The sequence below is a fragment of the Microtus pennsylvanicus genome, chromosome 11 (assembly GCF_037038515.1).
Source record: "Microtus pennsylvanicus isolate mMicPen1 chromosome 11, mMicPen1.hap1, whole genome shotgun sequence".
Classification (NCBI taxonomy): Eukaryota; Metazoa; Chordata; class Mammalia; order Rodentia; family Cricetidae; genus Microtus; species Microtus pennsylvanicus.
Genome location: NC_134589.1, coordinates 8,917,876 through 8,932,808, shown reverse-complemented (window position 1 = coordinate 8,932,808; position 14,933 = coordinate 8,917,876). Strand labels below are relative to the sequence as shown.

General features: G+C 46.6%; 1 protein-coding gene across 2 annotated transcripts; it reads left to right on the top strand.

The window, feature by feature from the left end:
* Positions 1–407: 407 nt before the first annotated feature.
* Positions 408–13,430, top strand: LOC142859727 (CMRF35-like molecule 3). 2 transcript variants are annotated; one of them, XR_012912235.1, is made up of 5 exons: positions 408–481; positions 4,873–5,211; positions 6,301–6,415; positions 8,147–12,557; positions 12,660–13,430. XR_012912235.1 is itself a non-coding variant. In XM_075990030.1 (4 exons), the coding sequence occupies exons 1-4, from the start codon at positions 445–447 to the stop codon at positions 8,337–8,339; spliced, it is 684 nt and encodes a 227-aa protein (XP_075846145.1). In that variant the 5' UTR covers positions 408–444; the 3' UTR covers positions 8,340–13,430. The 2 variants fall into 2 exon arrangements, 1 of the variants encoding a protein (XP_075846145.1); XM_075990030.1 differs by having other exon boundaries at positions 8,147–13,430.
* Positions 13,431–14,933: the final 1,503 nt, after the last annotated feature.

Sequence of the window (14,933 nt, the reverse complement as noted above, 5' to 3'; positions counted from 1 at the left end):
ATAGCAGCCCTGCCTCAGGTTGAGCCTTTAGCCACGCTTCTCACCTGGGATACCCTGCACTCCCTTGCTACTGCAGCCACTCTGTCTTCGGCTGCTCTTCTCTCCCATGATCCCCTGCAAGTCACTCATGTCCTAGATGAGAAGAGGAGTTTGCTGTATTCCGTATTTTTTATCTGCCACTGCTGCCCTGTCTGTATCTCCCCTCGGGAGTCCCATCCACCTTTCAAGTTCAGACCTAGCATTGCATCTGTCCGGAAGTTCCCCATTCACCCAGCTGTACCACACATGCAAGGACTTAATCTTTTCAAATCCTCTTTTTTGAAATATGCAAAATTGAGAAATTGTCAAGGAAGTGAATGATTTAAAGAAAATTCAAGCTGAGTTTCAAGTTCTTGCAGGGTGTTAGTTTCTGTCACCACCAAGGACAGGGGAGAAGACAGGATCATGTGGCTGCTCCCTGCTCTGCTCCTCTTCCTCGCAGGTAAGTAGCTGGGGCTTTAAGACATCTCAGTGAGTTCGAGGACGGTCTGGTCTACATAGGGAGACCTGTCTCAAAAGATGAAAAGAAACTGATAGGGTGTAATGTAGTGATACTTCATTTGTATTTTAATAAATAAAGCTTGCCTGAAGATCAGAGAGTAAAACAGCCCCACTGGTCAGCCTTACAGACCAGGCAGTGGTGACACACACCTTTAATCCCAGTAGCCACATTAGTTGCCCTAGAAATTGGGCTGTAGTGGTGTATGCCTTTAATCCCAGCACTAGAGAGGAATATAAGACTGGAGGAGACAGCTCTCAGACACAGTCTCATTTTGAGGATTCCTGGAGGCAGGATCACCGTTTTGGACTGAGAGAGAGGTAAGAGCCAGTGGCTGACTGCTTTGCTTTTCTGACCTTCAGGCAAGGTTTATTTATTAAAATACAATAAAATATCACTACAGTACCATGTGGCATTTGCACGTGTGTACAGGATGTGGCAGTCAGATCATGGTAGCTGCCCTCTGTCACAAGGATTTGTCACTTTTTTGTACTAGAAGCATCTGATATCTTCTCTATTCTGTTCACTACTTCTATGAAGTCAGATTTTGCTCCTTTTGAAAAAAATATGTCTGTGAGGTGACTGCATGTGTGTTTGTGTGTGCTCAGGTACATTGTGTGGTACACATATGGTGTAGGAGGTCCTTCTATTTGTTGCTCTCATTGGTTAATAAAGGAACTTCTTTGGGCCTATAGAAGAGCTGGAGGGGAACAGAGCTAGGCGGGTGTGTGGAGGGAAACAGAACGGAATTCTGGAAAAAAGAAAGCAGAGTCAGGGAGAGAAGCCATGGATCCTTTGCCTGAGATGGACGCCAGTTACAATTTTACCTGGTAAGCCACTGCCACGTGGCGATACACAGATTAATAGAAATGGGTTAAACTAATACGTAAGAGTTAGCCAATAAGAAATTAGATCTAATGGGCCAAGCAGTTATTTAATTAATATAGTTTCTGTGTGGTTGTTTCGGGGCTAAGCTAGCTGGGCGACCAGGACAAATAAGCAGGCCCTCCCCCTGCAACACACATATATGTACGTGTGGAAAACAAAGATGAGCATTGGGTACCTTTATCACTCTCAAACTTCTTTGTTGAGGCGGGGTTTCCCTTGAGCCTGGAGCTCACGGACTCAGTGTATGTGGCCAGTGATCCCAGGGATCCTCCTGCGCTGACTCCCCAGCTCTCATGGCTACAGACACATCTCACATCACCTGGATGTTCCCATGTGTTTTGGGATCCAAACTCAGGTCTCCTGCTTATGCAGCAAACACTTCGCTGACCTGTCCATCTCCCCATGCCCCTAGCCCCAGAGAATTACATTCTAGCTTCCTCATATAAATAAAACCGTGTGGTAGTCTCTTTCTGTGTCTGAATTATTTCACTTCCTCCAATTCCATCTGTGGGCTGCAAATGATGGAATTCAATCCTTCTACTATGCTATTCCATTGCATTTCTCTAGCACACTTTCCTATCCATGCAACCAAGGATAGTAAATTTATGCTAATTCTATGCCACGGATATTGTGAACACTGCTGCAGGAAACACAAGGCAGGATGTCTCTTCAGCATGCTCACTTCACCCTCCGGGCTGTGTGCCTGCTTTTTATTACTGTGATAGATACAGACCATGGCCAAGAACAGCTAGGGGAGGAGAAGGTTTGTTTGGATTACATGTCCAGATCACCGTCCATCAAGGAGGGAAGCCAGAGCAGGAGCCCAAGCAGGGCAGGAACCTGGAGGCAGGAACTGAGGCAGAGACCCTGGTGCAGTGCTGTTCCCTGGCTTACTCCTCATGGCTTGTTCAGCCTGCTCTCTTATACTACAGGGGTGACATCACCCACAGTAGGCTAGACCTTCCCACATCAAGAAAATGTTCCAAAGACTTTAGTACAGGCCAATCCGATGGATGCATTTTTCAACTGATGTTCTTTCTTTCTGTATGCACCCAGATGGTATCAACTTGGCATAAAGGTAACCAGCACAGGCTATACGCCCTCCCCCCAGCAGTTACTGTATTGTGTGGCAGTCCTATGCTTCTCTGAGGACTTCCATACTGTTTCCCACAGGTCTCTCATTTACATCACGATGCACAGTGTGTGAGACTCCCTGTCCCACATGCACTTCTATGGTTGTTATATTTTGTCCTTTTGGTAATAGCCGTAATGACTGGGGGATGATGATGATGGCTCTCTATGGTTCTGATTCGCATCTATCTCCCTGACAGTGAATTAGAGCATTTCTCTGTGTATTTATTGACCATTTGTATCTCCTCTAAGAACTGTGCGCTCCCACTCCTCCATTGTTGGTAGGAGTGCAAACTTGTACAACCACTTTCGAAATCAATATGATGGTTTCTCAGAATACTGGGAATCAACCTACCTCAAGACCAGTAATACCATTCTTGGGCATCTACCCAAAGGATTCTTGGTCATACTACAAGGACATTTGTTTAACTTTGTTCATAGCGGTATTAGTTGCGATAATCAGAACCTGGAAACAACCTAAATGTCCCTCAGTAGAAGAATGAATAAAGAAAATGTGCCATACTTACACAGTGGAGTACTACTCAGTGGTTAAAAAAAACAAAAGCAAAGACATCTTGAAATTTGCATGCAAATGGATGAAACTAGAAAAAAAATCCTGAATGAGGTAACCCAGATCCAGAAAGATGAGCATGATATGTACAAACTTATAAGTGGATACTAGCTGTAAAGCAAAGGATAACAAGCCTATAGTCTACAACCCCAGAGAAGCTAAGTAACAGGGAGAACCCTAAGAGACACATACATAGATCCCCTTGGGAAGGGGAAATAGACAAGATCTCCTGAGAACTGTGTGCTCGGTTCATTGCTCGTGTGTGTGTGTGTGTGTGTGTGTGTGAGAGAGAGAGAGAGAGAGAGAGAGAGAGAGAGAGCATGCGTGCTTGCAGGCACACCTGCACACGGGTATGCATGCATATGAAAGCTTGAGGTCAAGAAACTGGGTGTCATTCTTTAATTGCCCCCCACCTTTTTTAAATATAACTTTATTTTTGACATAGGGTTTCACTACATTGCTCTGGCTGGCCTACAACTCTTTATGTAAACCAGGCTGGCCTTGAACTCACAGAGATCTGCCTGCCTCTGCCTCCTGGACGCTGCAATTGAAACATGTACCATCATGCCTACTCCCAGCTTTATTTTTTGAGATATGGTTCCTCACTGAAACTGAAGCTGTCTTGGATGGCCATGGAGCTTTCAGGATCCCTCGTCTCCTCTGACCACCGCTGTGTTGGGCTGTGGGGACACACTAGCACTCCTGACTTTGTACATGGATGGTGGGGACACAAACTCAGGTTCTTCATGCCTAGGCTTACACGGCAGGTGTTTCGTTAGCTACCCCCTCTCCTCAGCCCCTCAGTAGATCATTTTCAATAGGATTATGATTGCCGTTGGACTCTTTGAGCTGAATTTGTACTCATATAGTCTGGAAATTGACCTCCTGTCAGATGCAAAGTCTGAAAAGATGTTCTCCCCTGCTGGAAGGTGTCTCTTCACTCTGTTGGTTGAGTCCTTTAATTTGAAATAATTACATTTAGCAATTTTTGTTTTTTTACCTCTGCCATTGGGAACATATGTTGTTGTTGTCGTTGAAGCCAATACTCTGAAGCTCTTCTTTTAGCATTTTAAAGCAGGATTTTGTTATTGATTGGTGTTCTGCACACTATGTAAGCTCCCCACCTACCGAGCTGCCTCCACAGCCCTTACTGGGAATTTTGGAACTCAGATTTACATGCATCTAAAATAGAGAACAGGGTCTGTGTGCTGTGGGCTCTGTACCACACAGAGATCTGAATGGTTGGGGACATTTTGTCAGCTTCCAAGGCATTCATCTAAGATGGTCCCCTACAGAACCCCTAGAGACTGCTGGACTACCCGAGGTGGCCTCTGCATGGCCATAGGATGTGGTTCTTCAGATGGACCTCCTGAGGGTCATGGGTACTGAAATGAAGGCAGGATCATGTCCTGTGGACAGGGTCTTCTGATACTTCCTCTGCTCCAGGAAAACACAAAGATGGTTGCAAAAAAGATCCTTTGAAATATTCTTTTATTGGGCACTACAGCATGAAGAGGGGTGGATGGCAGGAAGCCGTGATTGCTCAATGTCACCATTTTAACTTCTGAGACCCGTGACTAGGCTCTTCTGCCAAGTTTTGAGAATTTGACCAAGAGGATGATCTTGGGAAAGGGGTAGCCCTTCAATGATTGTTGTTGCTGAGTTGTGTCTCTCTTTGGAACTGGCACTGTATGCCCTGCCCTTGGAGTGGGAGATCAGTGGTCCACGGGTTTGTATTTTCCAGGCTGCTCCACTGCTCAGGATGCAATCACAGGTCCAAACATGGTGAGCGGTCACGAGCAGGGCTCCTTGACTGTGCGGTGCCGTTACGACTCCTCCTGGAAGGATTACAAGAAGTACTGGTGCCGAGGAGCTGTTTGGAAAACATGTGAGATTCTGGTTGAAACGGATATGGAGCAGTTGGTGAAGAAGGACCGTGTGTCCATCAGGGACGACCAGACAGACTTCACCGTGACAGTGACCATGGAGGAGCTGAGGATAAGCGACGGCGGCATTTACTGGTGTGCAATTGAGAGAACTGGATATGATCCGAATTTTGAAGTTAATGTGAACATTGACCCCGGTAAGGAAAAAATTCCAGAATATCATGGCTGGTGTGAGGAATCAGGGGCCTTGCATTCATTGCTGTAAGATCTGACTAGAGAATGTAAACACAGTCTACTCTATTGATCCTGTTTTCTACCGGGATACAAGGTGAGGTGCGAAGGCCTTGTCTTCCCGCCCCCACATGTGTGCCTTGCATGTTCTCACTTGTACAGATCTGGGAACTGAACTCAGAGCCTCATGTGTGCTAGCCAAGTGCTCTACCACTGAGCTAAACTCCCATCCTGAGGAGCCCCCTCCCCCCAGCCTCTACCCCTTTAACAAGAAATAATAATGGAAACCACAGAAACTCCATTTCTGGTCAAGATAGAGTCATGAGTCAGATTTGTGTCTGTTTAAACAACTACAATCAAGAAAATAGACAAAATTGGGGTGGAGAGATGGCTCAGTGGTTAAGAGCACTGGTTACTTTCCCAGAACTGGGTTTAGTGCTCAGCATCTTAGGGGAACTCACAGTCATCTTCAACTCCAGTCCCAGGGGATCTGATGGCCTCTTTTGGTCTCCATGGTCACCACAGGCACATGGTGCCCAGAGTCATGGGCAAGCAAACACCCATCCACATACAAATAAAGATTTTCAAAAAATACACGAAACATGCAAAACTGAGGTTTTTCTGCTTACTGCACACCAGACAGTGATGAGTGAGCCACGAGGAAGCGAGTGTTGAAGGGGAGCTGCTGCTCTGCCTGTCCATCATCTTTTTTTTTAAAAAAAAATGATTTATTTAACTTTTTATTTTTTTATGTGCATTGGTGTGAAGGTGTCAGATCTCGTGGGACTGCATTTTCAGATAGCTGCATTTTCATGAGCTGTCATGTGGGTGCTGGGAATTGAACCCGGGTCCTCTGGAAGAGCAGTCAGTGTTCTTAACCGCTGAGCCATATCTCCAGCCCATACATCATCTTTCTTTAGAAAGGAATTAGTGTAAAGCTTTGGGTGGTGACTGCAGAGAAAGCTATTTAATTCCTAGTGAGAAAAGCTTTAGGCCATGCCCAGAGCTGGGCTGACCTCAGGAGGAGTGACCCTTGTTTCTGTTTATATCTTTAGCCCCAGAAACTACAACTGTAATATTAACAACCATGGCTCCAGTTCTGACATCCGCACTGACAACCAGGAAGAGCATTGCCAACCGTGGAGAGACTCAAACCAGCACCCTCACCTGGTAAGCAGAGCTGGACCCTAGCAGCTCTTTCCCACTGGGGTGTCCTTATGGCTTCTTGCCTGGGAGAGCTTCCAGACAAAACACAAGATGCCCAGGACTCCTAGAATCCACAAGCAGTTAATTTCTAGCCTAATTTATCCCAGCTTTACATGGCTATATTTATAATTTTTAAAAAGTCGCTTATCTGAATACCAGATTGGCCTGGCCATTTTGTAATTTTATTTGCTAGACTCAGTAACTATCTTATAGAGACACTCACGTGATTGTATTCTCGTGACGAAGCCTGAGGTGGGCTCCCCAATCCTTTTACCTTTTAGTTTACCAAGACTTCCCTTCTAAGCCTCAGCTACAGGAAGGCAGCATTTTCATCTGAATGGAGAAGAGACTGAGCCTGGTACTTGGTGTCTCCCCATGTGTTCCCTACAGAGCAGGACAGAGGGCCACAGTTGAGTCTCCTCTGAGTTAGAGAGATTCCTCTCTAACCACCTTCTGGCTCTAGCCCATTAAATAAATCCCATTGTTCCAATCCAACTCTGCCAAGAGCTGGTGTGGGGGTCTACGGAGTGCAGAGGAGGAGCATGGGAAACTGAGGACTGTGCTGTGACAGCGTGATGCTCGTCACTCCTGAAGGTGTCCAGAGCAACTCCCAGCACCATACAGCTACCTCGGCATAATTCCATCCCAGCCTGTTGGGGTCAAGTCCCCATGTCAAGGACACAGCTAAACCACAAGCTTCTGCTTCCCCTTACAGTGAAGGCAGAGGTCATTGCTCTCTTCCTTCTACTGTGTTCTTTCTACCTATTAAATCTTAAGGTAAACAAACATGCCTCAAAGCTTTCCTACCTTGTAGCTTCTCTTGAGGATTAGTTTTTAAGTTTCCTTTCTCTCCTGGTGCTTTGGGAGTATTTCTGCTATTTTGTTTTGCAAGTCGATGGAGTGTTAGCCATGGAGAGACAGAGGATATGAGGTTCCAGAAATGTAGAGTCCACGAGAGTGTGAGCATGCACAGAGCGCTGTCCTGGGAAACAGGTCAGGACATTTGATGCACGGTGTGCCAAGGGCAGCTCTTCCATCTTCCAGGAACATGTTTGTGCTAACCTGTGACTCACAGAGGACCTGCAGTTGTATATACTTTCCATGAGCTGAGGATGGCCTCCGGCTGGGCCAAAGGAGAACCAAGGATGGTCCAAGAAAGGAGATGGACACCTGGGTAGGGAATGAGGATGACAGAGAGGTGGAGAAGAGGGATCATTATTGTCAGGGTCTTTGGTCTCAAGTGCAATACCAATGTTAATTCCTGTGACAGAGCAGTTGCAACCATGAGCCATTTCTAGATGTAGTGTGACCCCTGAGATGTGTATCAGCGCCCACACAGTGATGATGCTGGGCAGGATCATCCAGGTGAAGAATGTAGCAGAAGCCAAACTCAAAAGTTCAGGGACAGGGAAGCCCTCAGCCTGGCTGGAATGAAGACTAGATGAGGAGGACTTCTGGGAGACCAGGCAGAGAGGACAGTGGTCAAAGGGGAACTGAGGGACACCAGGCATAGTTCCCCAGTGCAGGAGCTTAGCTTGCAGGCAGCATGAGCAGCCGTACATTTGCAGGGAGCCCATCCTAGTAGCGCCCCAGGTTGTCCTTATCTGACCATTGAAGGATGAGATACGGACACAAGGAAGACTAGACCTCTGTGACAGGTGACTTCTTACTTTCTGTTTCCTTCGTTTCCCGCAGGTTTGTAATGAGCAGCATCTACTTCAACCTCCTGGTCTTTCTGGAGCTGCCTCTGATCCTGAGCATGCTCAGTGCTGTCCTTTGGGTGAACAGACCTCAGAGGTGCTCTGGGGGAGGTGAAGTTGGCCTGGGGAAGGTCCAGAGTTCTGATGCCGCGAACAGAGAGAAACACCTCCCTGTATATAGGAAATAATCCCCTCTCTCTCTTTCTTTTTCTCTCTCTAGTGTGTATGTATGTATGTGTGTGTGTGTGTGTGTGTGTTTACACATTGTAGTATACATGTTTAGATAGAGGACAAATTCAAGTGCCATTCCACTATTGTTTGAGACAGAGTCTCTCAGTGGTCTGTATCTTTGCCAAGTAGGCCAAGCTAGCTAGCAGGGAACTCGAGGGACCTACCTGCCTCCATTTCCTGTCTTGCCATCCTAAGCACACACAAGTGCCTCAACTTTAAAACGCAACACACACACTAAACACAAAAAACCCATGGGTTGTGATAAGCATTTTATCGACTGAGCCATCTCCCAGCCTAGAAAAGAATATCAAGCAATGACTGTGGTCAGCAGTATCATGACTCTGGGGTACTGTGGGCTCACCCTCAGACTGCTCCCCACTTCTACAGCATGGACAGCTGAGGTTCTGGAACCCCTCAGGTTGTTCCTCTCTCAGAACATCCTACTGTGCCTGTCTGGGCCTTTCTTCCTCTGATGGTGTCCAGGGAAGTAGAAAATACAAGGAAAGGTCATGTTTCTTTTTAGGGCGCCAGTTCCTTTAGGACACCTGTCATCCCTAGTCTGTGGGCCACCAGCCATGTGTTTGACCAACTCTCTGGGAAATGTAAAAGTTGGCAACTGTCAAATTGGATGTCTGTGCCTTACAGACGGAACACACCGTATTTTCTTTATAGTCAACACAACCAGTGACTTAATGCATTCCAAACACAGATGGTGCAATCGACTCAGTCTCTGTGCTGCTTAGTGGGGTTCCAATGGCGTAGCTCAGTCATGGTCCCTGAAGTCTTTGTTCCCCACCTTCTCCACCCAGTGAGACCAAATGGGGAGTTAACTGGCGAAGGCTTCTATCTCCTCAGGAATCACTAGCCCACATCACCCTGTTGACCGCTCTAGGGCCAGCCTCGACACCGGGTCATTCAGTTTTCCTCCTGTTCCTTCAAAAGCATCTATTCAATGTGTGAGTACCAGACACCATCCAAATACAAGTTTCCAAATGAGAAAGACCTGGTTAAACTCCACGGAGGAAGCTGAAAGCTTCAAAGGCAAATGCTCAGGTGGAAAACAGTTGTTTCCAGCTCTCCAGCCTCAGCTGAGTGCCACGCCCACAACATGGAGTCTTTTCATCCTCTCAGGCTCTTATGCCCACAGCCCTAACTCACGCTTAGCATTTTGTTTGGGAAAAGACCCCGTGTTGGCATCTTCTCCTTGACGACATGGTTGGACCTCTAGGGAGTCTGCCTTTGTTGGGGGGAGGCTTTTCATTTGTTTTAGTGGTGTAGCTGCTGGTCAGTTGTCCATGTTCCAGTAATTCGCCTTCAGTCCACATTCAAACAATCCTAACTAATTTCAATGGAAAACATGCACACACACACACACACACACACACACACAGAGAGAGAGAGAGAGAGAGAGAGACAGAGAGAGAGAGAGAGAGACAGAGAGACAGAGAGAGAGAGAGACAGAGAGACAGAGAGACAGAGAGACACAGACAGAGGGAGAGACAGACATAGAGAGACACAGAGAGAGAGACAGAGAGAGAGAAAGAGAGACAGACACAGACACAAACAGAGAGACAGAGAGAGAGAGAGGACATGTGCTCAAGAGAATGACGAAAGGCCCTTTAGAAGGAGCTGGTGGCACACTCCATTAATCCCAACAGAAGCAGGCAGATCTCTGAGTTCGAGGCCAGCCTGGTCTACAGAGTGAGTTCCATGACTACATAGAGAAACTCAGCGAGGTCCAGGACAGCCAGGGCTACATAGAAAAACCTTGTTTTAAAAAAAGAGGGTAAAAAGAAAGAAAGAGGTAGGAACAGGAAGGGAGATGAGGAAGGGAGATAGTGCTGAAAATCACCAATTCATTGTATATGCTTGTGAAGCTGTAAGAGAATTTTTAAAAATAATATAAGAAAAATTTAGAGAGGGAAGAGCGTCTCATCTGAGTGTCCCCGCCTTCTTCTCTCGCGGCCGACTTTGTCAGCACAGCAGGTTTTACATGTGTGACACTTATTTCCCTCCTGCAAACACCCCGCGTGGGTTAGTCCTCCGCCCTTCCGATTTGTGTGGATTCATTGCCTGCACTTCTCCTTTTCTCGTTACTCAACTTGTTGCCTTGTTGGCCAACTTTCACCATGACGCAGTTTTGCCATCTTAGAGGGTCCGCGGACACGGCACCTTTTCCTCCTCTTCTGCAGTGACTGTCTGTGGCTGGAGCCCTTGAAAGTCTGCAGTGGTGCTGAGATTGCCAGGACTCTGCTCATGCTATGGAGATAGATCTTTTCTCAAGTCTTCCAGGATAGATGTCCCTGAGCAGAAATGTGAGGTGGACACTCTCCCTGGAGGCTAAAAGGGACAACTGGGGCAGGAAACCAACCAATCACTGAGAATCCTGACTATGAACCCAGAGCCAGCGAAAGAAACACAGCCTGTATCTGAGATCTGAGCCAGGGAAAGAAACATCTTCATCCTTGAACCCAGGACCATAGAAACATGCCCTGACTCTGAAATCAGTGCCAAAGAAACACACTTTGTCCCTAGAATCAGAGCCAGTGAAAGAAATATGCCCTGGTACTAAGATTAGAGTAAGAAAAACTAGAAAGGACCAGAGAAAGAAACACAGTTTGGCCATGAAGTCAGAGCCATCTCTGCCCCTGACCAACTAAACTAACCAATCCCTGAGCAGGGAAAAAACTAACCAATCCCCCTTCTCCCTGGGAAAATGCCACCCTTAAGAAGCCCTATAAGCCTCTCTTCCTGTTCAATAAGGGGCTGGCATTTATCTCTCCCTGGAAGAAGTTGCTACTCAGAAACTCTCCTGGACTCCTCCTTCCCAAATAAATCTCTTTCTCAAAGGAGTCTTAGTTGACGATCTTCATTGGCTGGAGCAGAATAGAAGAACCTGCCTTGGATGTCCCTTAGGGGACTAAGCTGGAAATCTTGCTGAGATGCTCACTGGGGGGCGGCTGAGCAAGGCAGAGCAGAAAAAATTAACAACTTTTAGCTGGAGCTGGAGAGACTGTTACATTTCTGCAGGCTACCTTTTTAGCAGCGTGTTAGCAAAAGAAGTAACATCTTGGGTGGAAGAAAAAGCCCATAGTTCTGCTAGGATGTTCCCTTAAGCAGAGCTCAGCTGAAGCAGCTCTCCAGGAGAAGTACTGTCCTATTGCGGCTCTACCCTTCCAGAGCTGTCCTATTGTGGCTCCAAGTATTTCCTGGCTTCTTGATAAGTCAGGATATCTCTGCAATGCCGCAGCTTTAATGCATTCCCCTACACTCTCATCTCCCTCAAACACTCCTGACCTGGCACAAACAGATCATGAAGAAACCATACAGCCCACTAATCCATCTTCTTTGCCACCCACATCAGAGGCAACCAGAAGCAACTTGCTACACAGTTATGGGTAGCTGAGGTCTACAGTCCCAAGTCTAGCTGCTTCCTCTGCCTCAGGGCCTGCACAGCTGGTTCTGTCCACTAAATGTTTGTATTTTGACCAGTCTGTTTTTCTATGAGGACACCATCAAAGCTCCAACATAACAAATTAGCTCAGCCTCCATACTATGCAAAACTTCCTTTATCACTGTCTGCACTCATAGACTCTTGGTAAGGACCCCCAAGAAGTTGGCCCCACCCAATTTTGAACACTTGGGGGAATTTCTTGTGAGACAGGGTCTGGTCATTCCCTGCCCCCCCAACCTCGCCCGGCATGTTTCTTCTCCCTGAACTCCAGAACAGACTTTCTCTGACTCCTATGTGAGCCCTGTGGTTCCAGGTCTCCAAGGCCACAGAGTTACTAACCTGGGGGCCGAAAAGGAGAAGAATTGGTGGCAGCTACAGGTCCTGCCTCCCACTCATGGCCTCCTTCGTCTACAAACAGTCGTATCTCCAGACCTCAGCAAAGATCATCCACAGCCTATCTGATTCGCCTTGGAATCTTGTCCTAAAAAAAACCAATTGTGTGTATGTGTAATGGTGTGCACATAACCTATATATGCATATGTGGGGATGCCATGGCACAAGTGTGGAGGTTAGTGTGAGCGTGTGTAGTGGTGTGCAAACACACCGACATATGTGTGTTTAGGAATGCCATGGCACAAGTATGGAGGTGTGTGTGTGTGTGTAACGGTGTGCACACACACCTACATATGCACGTATGGCATGCCATGGCACAGATGTGGAGGTCAGCGTGTGTGTGTGTGTGTGTGTGTGTGTGTGTGTGTGTGTAACGGTGTGCACATAACCTATATATGCACATATGGCATGCCATGGCACAGATGTGGAGCTCAGAGAGCAATGCTATAAAATCGGCCCTCTCCTTATCCTTTTCTTGGGTTTCAGGGGTAGAACTCAGGGTGCTGGCTTTTGTTTACTCAAGAGTCATTCCGCTCACTTGCCTTTCTTTTTCAAATCCTTCCTCTACCATTTCTTAAATTCTTCAACTTCTTCCCCATGTCAAACTGAAGTGGGTCAGTGCTCAGACACATGACAAATGAGCAGCTGGTACCACGTGTAGGGGATGGGATGGGGAGACAGATTCTGGAGCCAGAGCATCATGGGAGTCCTGAGAATACAGCTACGATACTGCCAGGTGACCCTGGTATGAGCTTATTCTTGTAATTAAAATTCTTATTTTATGTGATGTATGGGTTTATATGTATGTTTGTCTATGTACTATGTGTGAGCCTGCTGCCCATAGAAGCTAGAAGAAGTCAGAGGATTGATGTGGGAGTGTCATATATCAATCTGTTGATTTCATTGGTTAAGCAATAAAGAAACTGCTTGGCCCTCATAGGTTAAAACATAGGTGGGAGGAGTAAACAGAACAGAATGCTGGGAGGAAGAGGAAGTGAGCTCAGCTCTGCTCTCTGGAGGAGACGCCATGCTCCCCTCTCCTGGGCGGATGCGAGAGCTCTGCTCTCTGAGGCACACGCGATGAAGCTCCGACCCAGGATGGACATAGGCTAGAATCTTTCCCAGTAAGACTGATGCTACACAGATTATTAGAAATGGGCTAGTCCAGGTGCAAGAGTTAGCCGAGAAGAGGATAGATATAATGGGCCAAGCAGTGTTTAAATAAATACAATTTGTGTGTTGTTATTTCGGGGCATAAGCCAGCCAGGCGGCCGGGGTGCTGGGGATGCAACCCTGCCGCTCCTATTACAACAGAGGATCCCCTGGAGCTAGAGTTATAGATGGTTGTGTGCTGCTGTATAATGGCTGGGAACCAAGCCTGGCCCTGAGGAAGAGCAGCAGGAGCCTTTAACTGTTGAGCCATCTTTCGAAACAGTTTCTGGCCTGTGTTTTTTTAAAACAATATTTATTATTATTATCATTTTGAATTTGTGCATCTGTATGTGGGTGTGTGCATGGGTATGCAGGCGTCCATGGAACCCAGAAAAGGGTGCAGATTCCCTAAAGCTGGAGGTCAAGTGGTTCTGAGCCACCTGGGGTGGGTGCTGGGAACTGAGCTCAGGTCCTCTGCAAGAGAAACACCCATTCTTTTTTACTTTAGTTCTATTTATTTATTCATTTATTCCAGGTGTATGGGTCACTTGACTGCATGCATGTCGGTGCTCCATGTGCATGCCCAGTGCCACGCAGAGGCAAGAGGAGGGTATCAGCTTCCCTGAAACTGGAGTTAAGGATGGCTGTGAGCCTCTATGTGGGTGCTGGGAATTGAACCCAGGTTCTCTGGAAGAGCAACGACTTAACCACTGAGCCATCTCTCCAGCCCCTGGAATTGTTTTTGACAAGGACAGACACTCTTCATCCTGTATCAAAACTCACCATAGCAATTAATAATGAAAGGGGGATGATTAACGATTCCAAGCCCACTCAGAATTGTGAAGTCTCTCTAAGCAATTCCTTTAGTATTGAACACATATTTACTAAGAGCCTAGTAAGTGCCAAGCCCAGGTATAAACAAAAAGGTGGAGTGGCTGCCCTCGTGGAGTTTACTTCCTGTCAGAAGGAGCCAAACCAGCGAAGAGTGATGTAGGGTGGCCATGCAGGTCTTCTCTGACGTGGCCTCTCATCTGGGGCCTACAGGAAGGAAAATACTGTAGAATGGTAGCCAAATAATCTACTTAAAAACCGTGAAGTGTTTTTTCAACTCAACTATGTTTATAGCAGCATTATTTGTAATAGCCAGAATCTGGAAACTACCTAAATGCTCCTCAACTGAAGAATGGATAAAGAAAATGTGGTACATGTACAGAATGGTACTACACAGAGGGAAAAAATGACATCTTGAAATTTGCAGCAGATGGATGGATCTAGAGAACATATTGAGTGAGGTAACCCAGACACAAAAAGACAAATATATTATGTACTCACTCATAAGTTACTTTTAAACATAAAACAAAGAAAAACCAGCTTACAATTCATAATCCTAGAGAACCTAGACTCCAATGAGGACCTTAAGAGGGACATACATGGATCTAATCTACATGGGTAGTAGAAAAATACAAGATCTTTTGAGTAAATTGGGAGCGTGGAGATCATGGGAGAGGGCAGAAGGGGAGGGGAGTGGAAGGGAGGGGAGGGGAGAAAATAT